The 15,885-nt window shown below is 41.6% G+C and overlaps 1 protein-coding gene across 10 annotated transcripts in view; it reads right to left on the bottom strand.

Annotated features, from left to right (window-relative positions):
* Nucleotides 1-15,885, bottom strand: part of ABLIM1 (actin binding LIM protein 1) — a 307,615-nt gene that overhangs the window by 20,669 nt on the left and 271,061 nt on the right. For 6 of the 10 annotated variants that reach the window (XR_013763491.1, XR_013763492.1, XR_013763493.1 and 3 more), the window contains 5 exons: nt 13,188-13,265; nt 12,285-12,440; nt 8,570-8,605; nt 6,719-6,848; nt 4,706-4,825 (listed from right to left, as the gene is read on the bottom strand). Coding sequence is in view for 5 of the 10 variants with exons in the window: in XM_079137919.1 (XP_078994045.1) it covers nt 4,706-4,825; nt 6,719-6,848; nt 8,570-8,605; nt 12,285-12,440; nt 13,188-13,265 (520 nt within the window). In the remaining 5 variants the exon portion in view is untranslated. The remainder of the gene's footprint in view (nt 1-4,705; nt 4,826-6,718; nt 6,849-8,569; nt 8,606-12,284; nt 12,441-13,187; nt 13,266-15,885) is intronic. The other 4 variants (XM_079137922.1, XM_079137920.1, XM_079137921.1 and 1 more) reach the window with 1 other exon arrangement.

Genomic DNA, 15,885 nt, shown 5'->3' with positions numbered 1-15,885 from the left:
TTTGGGTTGTAAGAGCCATCAGATGAAATTTCCTGAAATCTGTTTTGATAATTATTAGCCAGTGTCATGCACATACAAACATATTTGCATATGCAGGTTGTTAGAAACAAGTATCTGTGGAAGTATTATAATCTTTCTATCAAAAGGTTGGCAGGTGAAGGTTGGCAGGTGGCAGTAGACACCCATCACTTCTTGGATAAGGTCGAAGATTCCAAAACTCTTGGAGAAGCTGCCTGCATTCCCAGTGGGTAGATTGGAGCTGAATGTTGGAAACAGTTGGGTGTAGTTCTTTATTTGGATGTGATCATCAGCAATCACTAACTTCTCAGTTGCTTTAAAAAACACTAATTTAGCAAGTGTTTATAGGTCATATAAACACTATGATCACTTAAAGCTTTTCACAAGACCTTCTAAGACACCAGGTAAAGAGCGATTCACCAATATGCTTATTTCAGAGATTCTGTACAGTACAATTTTCAAGCACCACAGTGGCTCAGCAGGGAACAAGGTTTCTGAATAGTGTTGCCAAGTACCAAATTCTGAGCCTTTGAAATACCAAAGGCATGAAAAATTGGGGAATGGGAGGCATTTTTAAAAGTAAAAGAAAAATTCTCCAGATAAGGCCTCTTTCTTTTCTAAAGTAAACACTTTATCTTTAAATATTTCATTTCAACTCTACCCTGACAGGAAACAACTGATGAGGACCTTACAAGGTTTTGAACTTAGCTCATTACTTGGGCAAAGTAATGTATGAAGCATCAGATGCTTCATGTTTGGAAGGTATTGTTATGATCATTGCCACTGTCATCTACCAGTTGGAATAAGACATTGTTTAAAGATACTGCACTAGTGTATGTACCTCTCTCTCACATGATAGCACATACGTCACATTCAGAGATGATTTGTTTCTTAACTAAGTCCTTGGATTGGGCCATCCTAAGTTTTTAGTGATAATTAGCTATTGCAATGAGAACCTATTTCATGTATGTTTTTTTCTTGGTATTAATTTAAAACTTTTTCTTTGTCAGCCTTACAAGTCAATTTTCTAGCCCTTAGTAGACCATTTTTCTGGCAGGATTTTCTATATTTATGAATCCAAATGCTTTATTCAACTTTGTTCTTCTTTGGGGGACCAGGAGAGCTTGAATAATTAATTGTAGGACAAGAGAATAGATATACAGGTGCACGATTATGCTGTGGAACCTACTAGAACACTACCTAGTTTTCAGGCCTCTCCATGCTTATATTCCAAAATATAAATGCACATCTGGAGGGAACCTTAATATTGGCGGCATCTAGAATTGTGTGATAAGTTTCAAGATGGCCAATTCTTGCTTAAAACTTCAATAGGAACTTTCCCCAGTAAATGTCAAATAGGTATTTGCATCATAGCAACTCATATCTATGGCAAACTAGAAGGATTCCTTTCAGAGACTTAATCTATGCAACCCTCCAGCTCACAAATCCAATTTATACTTCCTGGACATAGGATGTCACGTTTAGCAGTATTTCAAAGGGGAAAGAAGAGAAACTCAACAAGTGTTGCACAAAGTTTGAAACAAAGTGAAAATGTTTTTTTTCCAGATCTCTAGGCAGGAAGTTGTCCAAATGGCCCAACGATGACATAGTAATACAGAATGAGGCTGCATGGAAGGTTGCAGAACAAAAAAAACCCAGATAAATGCTACAGAAAACAACTGGGGAAGCAGGACATGGTCTGTAACATGCATCTCAGCTTCTCATCCATGCACATGTCCTCAGGTCAGTGAACTCTGGGGGCCAGGGCCACATGCATCAGAAACAAGGACCAGGAAGTGGACCTGGGCAGCGGCAGGTTGGGTTTCCTGCTGCCAAAGTGACAAGGGCCTCTCCTACTTCTGGCTACACATTCCTGAGATGGACACCCTATCTTAAATCAAGCTCCCCAGCTCACATTCATTTAAAACATCACTCTCCATGATCACAAGTCAAGTTCCAAGATAAAAAGTTAATATACTCCTGGGAGACATCATCCCTAAGAAAGATCTCTTAGATGTGTTCCTTAAATTGCTCTAAGCGTCTGTTAATCTGGAATTTCCAGGTGCTAAAGAAGTCTTCCATGTAAATTGACACAATGACTTAGAAATAATTCCTTGGAGAATAAGGATTTAACGATTCAAATGTGTTAGGCTTTTAAAGTGATATCTTTATACAAATTCTCCATGTTTTATTTGCTGGGTTAGCAAAAACCTCATCTGATTTAAAAAATAAGCATAAAGTACAATGTACATATTTTTATCTGAATTATATACATTGTTTCATGTGAACAAAATATAGGCCTATATCCAATAAAAAGAAAATGAGAGAAAGAAACAGATGATTAGATGTTTTTTAAAAGTGTAAGTTCAGAGTCAACGCTATTTCCTCTTGGCCTAGTGCTTTTTATAATTTAAACTATTTGACTGTGTCAAAAACTTCAAATTCAGTTTGAAAACAGAAAAGAATGCATATCTATGTTTTTAACACTGTACCACTTGGGCACACAGATGTATTATAATTGCTGTTTGGTATTTCTGCTGAAAAGTAAAAAAATTGCTAATTTTGTAATTTAAATGATTGAAAATGGTTCTTTGTTTTAGCTTCAATAATAATGCATTTTTCAAATAATGCATTTTTCCAGTGGCTTGGGAGGCTGAGGAAATGAGGATCATGAGATCAAAGCCAGCCTCAGCAACTTAGCAAGGCACTAAGCAACTTGGTGAGACCTGTCTCTAAATAAAAAATATGAGAAAGGGCTAGGGGTGTGGCTCAGTGGTTAAGTGCCCCTGAGTTCAATCCCCAGTATCCCCCTAACCCAATGCTTCTGGTTTAAAAGAGATTAAAAAAAAAAAATAGACGTTTGCTTTGAAATTTTTATTTCACAGCTATTTATACGGAAGCATGTGCACCTCATGGGAACAAGCTCTTCTAGGGATGCAAGGGGCTGGGGTCTGGGCTGGTTGATGCCTGTTCCTAGTGTGAGCCCTTGGCCAGTTGCTTAGCCTCGCTCGGCCTCTGCTCCATGGTCATCACAGGGAGGCTGTGAAGGGCAAATGGAATGAGGCAGCCAACAGTGTTCCAGAGCACCAGGCCAACCACGGTGGACCACTTCAGTTCATATCTTCCTGGTGTACAGACCAGGCACCCAACACTCAAAAGGGCATGTATACCCCCAAGGTCTGAGAACCAGCAAGTGACAGGAGTAAGATTTAAATCCTTGATTCCAGTGTCCATCTCTCTATATGGCCACTTAGGGATGCAGCATACCGCTAGTCACAGACATTTTGCCATGTGTTATTTTACAAACTTTGTGTGATTTTACAGGACCAATGACATTTTTCATTCTACTGAAAGTATCCCTCTGAAAGGTGAAACATGCCATAACCAAACTAGGAAGTCTACATCTTAATGAATCAAAAATATATTTTCTGTTGAATACCAGAAATAACCTAAATCTTAATTTGGCCAATGCTTTATTAAACTCTCTTTAAAATACACACTGATTTCCTTATGGTTTTCTAAACATTGACTGAAGTATCATCTTGACGTATGGATAAAAATTTCTCTCCAAAATGCTAATTAGCAATAATACTTTTAAATAATCTGTCAAGGATTTTAGGAAGTGCTGTGCCTTCCAAAGAAATATGCTAATGGCCAATGGTGTGGCTTCAGTAAGAATGTCAGCAATATTATTTTCAAAGCATGGAAAATGCTGGAATAGCAAATTTATAAGATAACTGTACTGCTAAGACTCATATATCTATACTTTAGGATTCAGTCGCTCTGAAATCTAAGTGAATTAAAAGGAGAAAAGGCTTGAGGAGATTGACAATGAAAGTCCGGGAAACTAGAACATTTTTGGTCAGCAGGTGCATCAGCGCTGTGAGCGCCTGCAGGGCACGGCAATCCTTTGGGACTGTTCTAAGACCCACCATAACATGGAGCTTGCTTCCTCCTCCTCCTCTCCCCTCTGCTATTTCTCCTGTTCACTTGGCTCAAGTCAAGATTCCAGAACAACTCTGTGGGAGCTCATGCTTAATTTAAATTATGGCCCCAGCTGAGGACTCCACAGAACCACAGTGGCAATGAAGGATGGGGAAGAAAGGGGAGGCAGGGACAGGAAACCGAAGGCAGAGCTTCTTCTCCATCCCACGGAAAGGAGGACAAATCAAAAGCAAAGTGCTCTGAGAGCTGGCTCAGAGAAAGAAGCCATGTTGTCACAGATCACGGTTTGCTGCCCAAACACGTTAGTATAGTTCAGTGGCTCGTCACTAGGTGACACACTTTTAGATACCTGTTACTACATACTATTGGGTTTTGCTGGGACATGTCATGTATTGAACCCAGGAAAATGCCCCAAGTATATATTATATTTTGCTTTTGCTGCATACAAAAACAAAATAATAATATACCTATTTTTCTAAGTGGTGGATGACAAACCATATGGTCTTAAATATACTTCCTGTTTCTTCATCTAGAGCCCTTAGAAATGACACATCTCTCCGAAGGCAAGATGCTGTGCCAGTTCTAAGGCCACCGCTGGGTATGGTCATGACACACGCAGGCATGCTGAAGGTCAGAAGCTCGGTGGCTGCTCTAACTCTAGGAGATACAGCTTATTAGCCTTGGGGGGTGCTAATAAACTCCGCTAGGCGGTGCAGGCGCCCCGCAGAGCCTGCCTCCTTACCTTTGACATGGGGAAGGAAGTGGTGTCGGAAGGGGGGGTTGGGGCGGGAGTCGCTGTGGGCCGAGCTGAAGCTGCTGGTGCGCAGGTGGGTCACCCTCTGCACACCAGGAGACAAAAGCTCTGTGCAGCGGGGATCGGGACAGGGCCGTGGAAACAGAAAAGAAGAACAGAAATTAACACAGGAGTAGGGAAAGTGGCACTGTTCCAACGGGGACAGAGTGTTAATCAGGAGTCTGGAAAGGAGGAAGGAAGACAGGTTACGGATGGACCTGCAGAGGGTTAGGCGAGGGCAGACAGAGTCACTCAGAATAAATGGCTTTGGTGAGGAGGAAGGGTCCCAGCACATTCTCGGACAGGATGATGCCAGCGACTGCGGAGCCAGGACGGGGCACAGCACGTGGACTCGACCAGGGCTGTTTATCAAAACACCTGACAAAACGGAGCCCTCGGAAGTGCATGTAAAAAATGAGTCATTTCAAAAAACTTGGAAAGAAGTGCTTGTGTGTAGGGGTTGGGGTATTTCTTCAAGCTGCAAACTTAGCCCCCTTTTCAGTTTTACATTTTAATTTGCTTACACAGAAGGAAAGTCCATTTATGTTCCCCAGGGGGCAGAGTGGTGCTGGCTCCTGAGAGGTGGCGTCACTGGGGACAGGAAGCAGAACCTCAGAGAAAGAACGGACCATTGCAACGAGACCCAGACCTAGGTGATGTAAGTCATCATCCGCACCCAGAGTTTATAGGGTGGCTACACTGGGGTGCTCCACGGAGATCACAGTACCCTATGGGTTTCATTTTAAATGGTTAGGACCAAAAAAAAAAAAAAATCATAAACCTTAATACCTGGAATTGTGTATTTGTAATATATTATGAAAGGAGGGAAGAAGAACGTTCTGAAGGGCCCTAGCATCAGAACCATGATTAGAAGAGATGGACTTTCCAGTGCTTAGGCCGTCCCCATGCCATTCGAAAAGTGCCACGGCTGGGTTTCCGGGGTCTTGGCACATGTATGTATGCAGGGGACAGCATGATGGATTTCACATGCCCACAGAGCAAGACTTAAGTGGAGGCCCTTGTCCCAGACATGAATAAAATGAATGTAGGTTTCCTGAAAACTTTCATTTAACATAATTCATTTAACATAATTCAGTAAGTAAATACATATAGGCCTAGAGAAACTGATATATTACTGAAAGATCTAGTAGTTTCAATCCTATTACATTCTGCTCATCTCCTTTGGTTTTATCTCTTGTACATTTTATTTAAAAAGTTAGAATTTGAATGGGTTTGTGAAGTCTTCATAAATGTACGTCATCACCACCAGGTTTGTTTGGAGGGCAAAATCTTCCCTGTGACTCTTTCTCGGGGCATCCTGGATCTGTCCTGGGGTCGACATTCTGCTGCACACATAAGACCTCACGGAGAGCCGTAGGGACTAAATTCTCTGCAGAAAAAGGCCAACCTAAAGTCTGCTACTATGTGACATTTTTTACTGTGGTATATCCCTGAGATTTTTGTATTTTCCAAGTTTGATTCAAAATCTTAGGCTTGGAAGGGATCTCAAAAGTTATCTAGTACAAGCCTGGGTCCTCTCATTGGGCAGTACATAGCCATATGCTTAGTAACGGCAGGTGCCTAGATAAGGGTATTATAAACTTGTCAATAGATGGCTAATACTGGATTTTACATGATGCTGATATGCCTAAAAATCATGTAAAAGTACTTTTTTTTTGGGAAATCTTCATTATAAGTCTCAAAATGATGACAATCTATCACACCTGAAAAAAAAAGCCTCCTTTGCTTCCAATAAATTAAAGTGAATATAGCCATAAAATGATTGATATTCCAAAAAAAGATATAACACAAAATATACTTGAGTACCAGTTTCATTTTGTTATGGGAGAGGGTTAAAAATATTTAGCAGCCAGATTTTGCAATATGCTATCAATGGCGGGGGCATCCCACAGAGATCACAGCTTATCGTGTGGAGTGGATCCCGGGAACAGTGGTCCTTACCAGGTCTGTGGAAATGCTGGGGAGAGCGCGAAGTGGTTGGAGTGTAACTGTGGCGGCTGTACACAGGGGAGTTGATGGAGCCCTGGCTGGTGGACCGGTGGATCACCCGATCCCGAATGTCCTGGTAGCCCTGGAAACAAAGCATGGGAAAGAATGAGCGCAAAACACTTTGATACTATGCATATTTCCAAGCAACACCTAGTCCACAGCAAACACTGCTGGGGAACTATCCTGGCTACCTGTTGGTGTTTGCTTCTTAGGGTCAAATTCCATAAATACGCATGCACATGAACATTTTGTGTCCAATGCATTTTGCTCAACCTGCAGTCCTTGGAATTACTAAAAATTTCAGATGTAAAATTATAAACTCCAATAGTGATAGGACTGTTGGGAAAGGTAATAACTTCAGTGACCATGTTTATATTGTGCCTTTCAGTTTTACAAAATGTGTCCATCTATGTCAGATCTTCCTAATGGTAAGGAAGAGCAGATCCTGGCATCTCCTCCCTTCCCCACTAATGTAAAAACAAAGTTCCAAGAAAATTGGAGACTGAGTGCCGGTGAACAGCTACTATAGGTGGGGGTTCCCTTCAGATAGGCATCCATATGCTAACCTGGTCCCATGTTCTGGCACTGACCTGTGCTGCAACACTATCTGGTGACATTTTAAGTTGATGCACCTGTAGAACAGGCTGGTGATTGCCTCAAGGTCAGTAATTCTACTTTTCACCTTGGGAAATACATTCCAAGGAGAGGATTTAAAATGATCTTTAAAAGGAATAATTCAAAGATTTTTTTATAGTAACATCATTCATAAAGGCAAAGATTGAGGATGTATGTGCAACAACTGGAGAATAATTAAGAAAAGATGATATATCACTTTGATGGAATATAATGGCACATTGAAGTCACCTATGTCCAAACCCAGAAAAGGACATAGGGTGATAGGTACAATAAATTAGACACACACAAATGCAATATAAAACTGTCCAAAAAAGTTGGACGCATACAAAGAGTATCTGATGTTTTAGGAAGTTGTCATCCTGTGATGTTTCTACTAGTACAATTAAAAAAAAAAGCTTAAAAGAATGAATGAAAATATCGGTAATGGCAGCTTTGGGAAATTGGAGTGCAAATATCAAGGAAACTTTGGTTTGATTTACTTGGCTAGAGAAATAAATAAAATAACACAAAGACAACAAAAAAGTCTCCCAAAGATGTACTTCAGTCTTATAACTAGTCCACAATTGAAGCTAATTCTTCATAAATTCAGTTATAATTGTTAGATCAATACTAGAAATAAATTGCTCACAACATTTACCCACAAGCCATAAAAATATTATGGACTTTTCACTATCTTGAATTATGGAGATTCCCTAAGATGAATTTTATAAAGTGTCCAGAAAGCTGCTTGGCACTAAGACCAGAACATTGGGTTTACACCAAAAGCAGCAGCTTCCCATGAAGATGGTTCTGCTTACGGATTACACCGTGAGCACTGTTGGCCACATCAGGTAACCCAGTACATTAGGGTTCAGATCACTTAAGTGTAGATGAGGGCAGAGAGCCCCAAACTGGATGGCGGCCTCAATCCCTGCAGACATTCATCTGCCAGTTGGAGGTGCAGGTTCAGATTAGCATGAGGCCCCTTTTACTCCACAGACTACATTTAGAAATAAATGTATTGCTTTCTTAAGGGTCTATTTGACATATACATAATCCCTGCAGTCACTGTAATTTCAGTTTTTCTGTTTCTTTATGTGTTGCGTCCTTCTTAAAAAATTCCAGTTTAGGCAAGATCCAAAACCACTTGCAAATTCCACCCTATAAAATGGTCAAAATGGTACTTACTTCTGCTGACGGAGTAGGGGACAAAGTCCTTGGAGACTAGGACAATAAAAGAGAAGTCAAAGTCACAATGTTGTTAAATTTTTTTTTTTTACCAGTTTTAATTAGATTTGCTTATTAGAATTAGTTGGAAACTTTGTCCCAAATACACATGCCAGCATCTGCTGCCCATCCCTATCTTGTGATTTAGTATCTACTGGGGCCAGTGGTAAACTCTGACAAAGTTCCTGGGAGATTCTGGTACACATTTTTGTCCAAGAACCATGATTTTAACAAATATATTGGTAGTAGTATTGTTAATTTTAATAAATGTATTGATGTCTTAAGTGGTCAAGCCAGACAAAATGGAATTATTTCCCCCTATTTATTCAAACGATGCCCAGTTTACCACTGTACTATGAGCTACAGCACTTAGCTGTATGAATGAATGAAAATATCAGTAATGGCAGCTTTGGGAAATTAGAGTGCAAATATCCAATTTCTACTCCAAATTTTGTAACCATTTTCTTAACTAAATTGTAACCTTGGCAATCACTGTAAAATAGTTTGGTAGGAGTGTGAGGACCAGGCACGTGGTGTCTCATCCTGGCTGCCTCCCCCATTTGACCACCATGCACCCTCTGGCTTCCAACCTTCCAAGCACACAGGCTTCCTTGGGGTCATCAACAGGCCAAGTCCTGTCTCACTTGCTCTCTTCTCCACTACCAGTGCTTTTCTTTTAGACACCTGCAAGGTTCAACCACCGCCCGCCCCCCCCCCCACCATTTTCAGTGAAGTCTTAGTGCAAAGTCACCTTCATACAGCACCTCTGTGACCTCCTATTTAAAACAGCAACTCCTCCCCCAGCTTTCTTCCTTCTTACTTTCCTTCATTTTTCTTCATAGTACCACCTCCCTATAAAATTCAACTCTATATTTGTGTGTTTTCTGTCTTCCACCTGACTTTGCAAGCTCTATGAGCGTAAGGACTCTGTTTATAATAATCTATTCCCAGTGCTGAAAGTAGTTCTTGCCACATATTTGGTGCTCAATGAATATTTTGTGAATAAATAAAATGTTTACAATTAAAATACAAAAAGCTTTCAACTAGAAATTAAGTCCACAGTCAGGGGTGGATCTCTATTTTAGAATTTGTTCTTTTCCCCACATTGACAATAACATGGCAGATTCTCTTGCACTCCAGGCTTCCTCAGGCCCCATGGTAATGTCCACAGCTATGGCCTGTCTCTAGGACATCTTTGCTGGTCAAGGATGGTACCCTGTGGAGAAGCCAGCTCTGCTTCTGCTCTGATGTTACAGTTCTGGATCCACTCCCTCAGGCGGAGAGCTATGCAGAACTTAAAGTTACTCTTGTGTTTCTAAAACATCCATACATGGCTGGGGTTGTAGCTCAGTGGTAGCATGCTTGCTTTGCACATGCACAAGGCACTGGGTTCGATCCTCGGCACCACACAAAAATAAATAAAATATACCCATCTACAACTAAAAAATATTTCTAAAAAATAAGATAAATAAAATGTCCATATATGGATTCTACAAAGGAAGGGCTAATAATTAACGGAATAAATAATAGAAAAACTTGTAAAATTTATTCCTTGCAAAGATCCATGTGTTGGGGAGCAGGTCAATATATCTGATTTCTGTTCCAGTAGACGCCTCTGTGCATAGAGAAACCCAGAGGTCACCATTCCAGCTTTTGATGGCAATGGCGCTGATTATAAGAGTAGCTAGAACTATTGTTGCACACTTATGCGTGAATTACTATTCTAATCTAAATACCTCACTTAATCCTTTGATAAAGACTTTAGAGATAGATAACAATTATTGTTTTCTACCTTGAGTTTACAGGGAAGGAGACTGAAGTATGAAATTTTCTCAGTCATATGGTTTATAAGTATATGGCTAGTAAATACCAGAGTCAGCGTTTCTTTTTGTTTATGTGGGTTTTTTTTTCTATTTCCCTCTGGGGTCACTGAGGATCAAATATGAAACCCAGGGGTACTCTACCACTGAGCTGCACCCCTCAGCCTATTTTTTGTGTTGTGATAAGGTCTTATCAAGTTGCTCAGACTGGCCTCAAACTTGCAATTCTCCTGTCTCAGCCTCCTGAATAGCTGGGGTTATAAATGTACATTACTGTGTCCAGTCAGAATCTTATTTTAAATTTGAAAATTTCACTTCAAAACCTTAACCCTTGAGTGCCTGTTTTACTGCCCAAAATGGGTCCACTTAGAAACATACACCACCATAAAAAACTCAGCTCCTCCTTGGTTGTATGCCCTGAACATTAGTAAACTCTCACCCACTTACTCTAAGACCAGCCTCTATGTGATTTGTTCAGGAACTTCCTCTTGCCCTTGATCACCTAGGTCACCTTGCAACACTGTGATTCAATGGCAACTCAACAGCCCAGGTCAATCAAACTGCATTTGAGAGCTGCCAAAGATGCAATACAGCAAATTAACCACTAGGTGGCATTACATGAAAATGGATGTCACCTCTGGTTTAACGGACCATTTCCATGAAGAGTTATGATCTGGAATAAAACCCCAATCAGAAAATAAACAAATAAAAGGAATATTATTTGAATATAAATATAATTATAAAACAATAGATATTATCTGTATATAACTGACAACAAATTAAACAGATTCACTCTATTTTTATGCTTTTTTTTGTCATCTCATTTAAGCCTGAAAACACAGAGTGATTGTCCACTATCTGGCTTAGCTTTGGCTACATGGCTGATTTGGGTGACATCTCTCTCAATGGATTCAAGTAGTCTACAGATGATTCGATTTAAAAAACTGAAGTGGGAAGCGGTGCTGGGGCGGTAGCTCAGATGTAGAGCATGTGTTTAGCACACTCAAGGCCCTGGGGTTAGCCTCCAGCACCAATAAATACATAAATAAATGGGAAAAAATAGAATGGGTTGAAGAGGCCAGGAGAAAAAGACCAGAGGGAGGAGCCCAAGGGATGTAGAAGCTGTGGTCCAGCAGTGGTTGGATCCATTGGCCAAGCACTTATTAAGCCCAGGAAGACAGGTAGTTACAGTAGCATCAGCCATTTGCTGAACATTTACAAGTCTGTCCCTCTGTTAACTGCTTTGCATTGATTAGTTTATTTGAACCCTGTGAGGTAGTCTATTTTCCAGATGAGGGAAATTGAATGGGTATGGTTATCACATGGCAAAGTCAGACACCCAGTGTGTGGTGATCTCTGGGATGAGACCCTGTAATTCGATTCCAGATCCTGGCTCATCCTCGTGTGCTCTGCCATTACCCCAATCTCTATTTTTTTTTTTTTTTTTTTTTTGCATATTCAACATTATGTTAGGATGTTAAAAACAAGAGCTACCAAAATTTCGGAGGTATGCTCTCTCTCATCATGTCCCCATGAATATACTTCCAACTCATTGAAGATCAGACTCCCAGAAGACCCTCCTTCCCCTAATCTTCCCTGACAACTCTACAGCTTCCATCCTAGCCTCTGGCTGCTGTTTATGTGCAGTTCACTGGTTCTCCCATCTCTCCCACCTCCCTCAGGACGGAGATCATGTGACAGGCTTTTTAATACCTCAAAGCACCTGGTATAGAAATCCGCAAACAGAAGACAATTGAAAAGACTGATTTGTTTTCATTCCAAACATCCATTGTTGTACGTGTGACTACAAAGAGAGTGAAGTGCCGTACACCCTGCGATCATTAGGAATTTGTTACCTCTCCGAGGCTTTGTCTCTCCTGCTTGTCCTCATAGCCCGAGGTGTAGAAAGGCTCATAGGTAATGAGATCAGGACGTTCAATGTCATAAATTGCCTTGACCTTGGGAATGGCTGCTAAATCCTTGTAATCCAGGATTTCATTGTCTACTTTTGCCTAGTAAAGTTAAACAGAGAGAAATGTTACTCTGCAGTCTCATTTCTTGAGAAATTATTGTCTTGTTTAAAATGCGAAGACCTTTAAAACAAACCAAAACACCTTTCAAAGCAGTCAGGTTTCAGTAAATTACCCATTTATACCATCTATTATTCAGGTTTTTTTCCCTTAAATCATCCAAAGCTTAGGAAAAAGTATGTGCAGAATTTGTTAAATATAAAAATGTGTAAACCTTAAGGATATTTTTCTAAATTTTTATAGAAAAGGAAAAAATCTCAAACAGATGGTCAAGAAAATCAGTTCCCAGATGGCTAAACCCAAGAACTGCCTATTTAATAAACTAAATATTTAAATATCTTTGTGTCAGAATTTAAGACTACTCAGCAACAGCATTATAAAATATATAATTAATCCCTACATATCTGTATGCAAGTTAGGTATGACAATTTTGTAAGTCCAGGGCTGGGGGGTGACACTCCTTGTAGTATGCAAGATCCTGGGTTTGATCCCCAGTGCTGAAAAAAAGAATTTATAAGTCCTGCATCATATGACTGCATCTTGCAGATCATCTTTTGATTTGATGACCACATACAAATTGAATCACCTGAAGGAACATGTGACCAAGAAGACTGATATACCAAAATGAAAACAATCTCATAACAGAAACAAACTGGATTGTCCATTCTGCTCTTTCAATGCTCAAACTTACCTGTCCCACAAATGTCCCTTCTGGAAGCAGATACTTACATAGATAGTGTGACCTGGTGAGCCAGGGATGCTGGAACCTGGTCTAGAATAAATACTTTCTGAAGAGGTCCTGGTTGGCTGTAAAATAAACGGTGATGTGTGAGATTTCAGACCATGGTTTCAGAATCAAGAAGGCCTAGGTCTCTAAGTTTTACTACAACTAGTTAAAGGAGGGGAGGTTTGGTGTCCTTGCAGATAAGGGAAAATACAAGCTCAGAGGAAAGGTGCATGAAGACTTGTTATGCGACCTGGCATTGAAAGTGCACTGGGGGCCTTTCTCAGTCCCTTCCTCCTCTTGCTCCCTACAGAATCCTCTGGCTCTATCTTGGAGCACACCGCTCCCCATCTCCGTGGCCACAAATCCCAGCCCTGTCACCACCTCTGCTCCTCTGGACTACTGCATGCCCTCGGCCCTTACTTCCTCAAATGCACTTGTCGCCCAGTGGATTTTTCAAAAGTGAGATTCTTTTTTAAAAGAAGAACACAATTTGAATTAGCAATATCCTGCTTCTGGCTTCAGCGTCAACTCGGAATAAAACCACAACTCCCAGGGCCCTGAGATCACACCCCTGCCTTGTCGTTCATCACCTGTCATCATTCACAGAACCAGGAGCACGTCCTTGCCTCAGGGTTCTTATCCTGGCTGCTCCCTCAGCCTGCAAACCTCCTACCCCCAATTGGACTTGGTTGACCCCTTTTCCTCCTTCAGGCCTAAAGTCTGAAATACCAGCTGTGTTCAGAGTCTGGTCTCCAATCCAGAGTTCCCCTGACTCTGACCTCTCAGAGTGCCATTCTTACTTTTTCTTTTGCAAATAAAAAATCAAAACTATATAGTTATGGGTCTTGTTGCATCTGGCCTACCTCCCCTTGACTTTGGTCATGCTCTCCACCCTCCCAAAGCCGTGACCACTGCACACTCAGTGCTTTGCACAGGAACACAGAAGGCATAAGCATTTGTGGAGAGAATGAGCTAGAATTTACTTGTAAACATACTCAGTCTGCAGACACCAATTCAGGATTCTTCCATGATTTGAGCTAACCACACAGAACACCCTGAGCTAGTGGTCACCTTGGAGAAGGTGGAAGAAACCGGACCTCATCATACATACTTGAGAACCCTGAGAGTGTTGGTTATGCAGGTGGGACGGGAGGGAGATGAACAAACTAGGGTAGCTGACCTCCCGTCTCTGCTTGGCATATTCCGGAAAGTTCTCCACAGAAAACCAAGGGCCTGGGTGGTCATGTCTGTGCAGCTATTTCCTGGAGAGGATGGCTAGAATTCTGCAATAGACTGGGACATTTCCCTTCAGCACTGTTCCCACTGGTAGGTGACACCTTGAATATGAGCGTAACTGAGCCCAAGAACTCCTAACAGCACAGGGGCAGCATCTCCAATCCACACCTAAAACAAGGAGTGCAGACACAGCTGGCCACTCAAGGCAGGAGTGGTTGCACTGGGCCCAGTCACTCTGCTATCTCTGCGATACCTGACAGGACAGTAAGGAGAGAAAGTCACTAGGCTCAGCACTTCCAAGACCTGCCATGTCCAAGCGCTCTCTTCCAACTGTGATTGAAGCTGCAATTTTCCAATCACAGGTGAATCTCAGCAGGAGAAAATTCCACATCAGAGTATGTTGAAAAAGGAAGGATCCAAAGAATGTCCAGTTTCTATATCCATTTCTCAACCAAACTGTAGAAGTGGCATTACCCACTTCTACCTACTTCAAAAGAAAAAATTCTTTTAACAAAAGTTGAAGCCATAACTATCTCTGTGGGATAATTAAATACAGGTAGTCCTTCAGTTTCAAGTAGCCAGGATTTAATATTTGCTAAACTTGGTATCAAAATAAAAACTCTTGCTTAAGCAGCAACACAGGAATACCAATAGCAGTGTTTACTGCCCAATTCCTACATGGCAGGCCTGTGCTGAGCACATGCCAGCTTAGCTACATCGAATCTGCTCAGTGACATAGGTTTTCACCCCACTTTACAGATGAGAAAGAGGTCTGAGAGGTCCAAGCTGCAGAGGTAGGAAAGGGATGAGTCAGGAGTTGAACCCAGGTAGCTCCTGCACTTGATTTTTGTCTATAGCATAAGGTGAATGCGCTCATGTATTTTCCAACACAAACATGGAACAAAGAGAGAGTGAGAGTGATATAGGAACTCGTTGAGCTCAGTAGCTGGGAAGAACGAATGCGCACCGAGAACGCACTCATTGCCCTGAGCTCTGTGGACTCACGCCTGAGCGCCCAGGCTGCGGGGGGATGCGGGGGTGTGCTGCAGGGGTGACAGTTCTTCACTTACTGGGGTTGCTGTGAGCAGAGCCTGTGCTCCTAACAAGCACCTGGACATTAAGTGAACAGTTAAGTCACATGCTGAGCTGGGTGGTCTCTTGTACGTTACTCATTCCTGTTTTGGCCAGCAGTGGGCTAGGCACATACTGCATTTCCTGTGACAACACACCTGGGGACGGTTCTAGAGTGCTTGGTGCACTCTTGTCCTGCCCACACTGACAGGAACAGCGTGGAAGACCCAACTGAGCATGTGTAGGGCGGGGCCCTATGTTCTCTTCCAGGGCCAAAGAACACCAGGGAAAGATAGGTCTCCAGGATGAACCAGCCTCTTCAAGTTCGGTTTCTCCCTTCCTTCCTCCTCAACTGGATTAGCAGATCCTATGAGTTATGCAGCCTTCTCCAAG

This window comes from Sciurus vulgaris, assembly GCF_902686455.1.
Source record: "Sciurus vulgaris genome assembly, chromosome: 4".
In the NCBI taxonomy this organism is placed as follows: Eukaryota; Metazoa; Chordata; class Mammalia; order Rodentia; family Sciuridae; genus Sciurus; species Sciurus vulgaris.
This window is presented reverse-complemented; position numbering and strand designations above follow the sequence as displayed.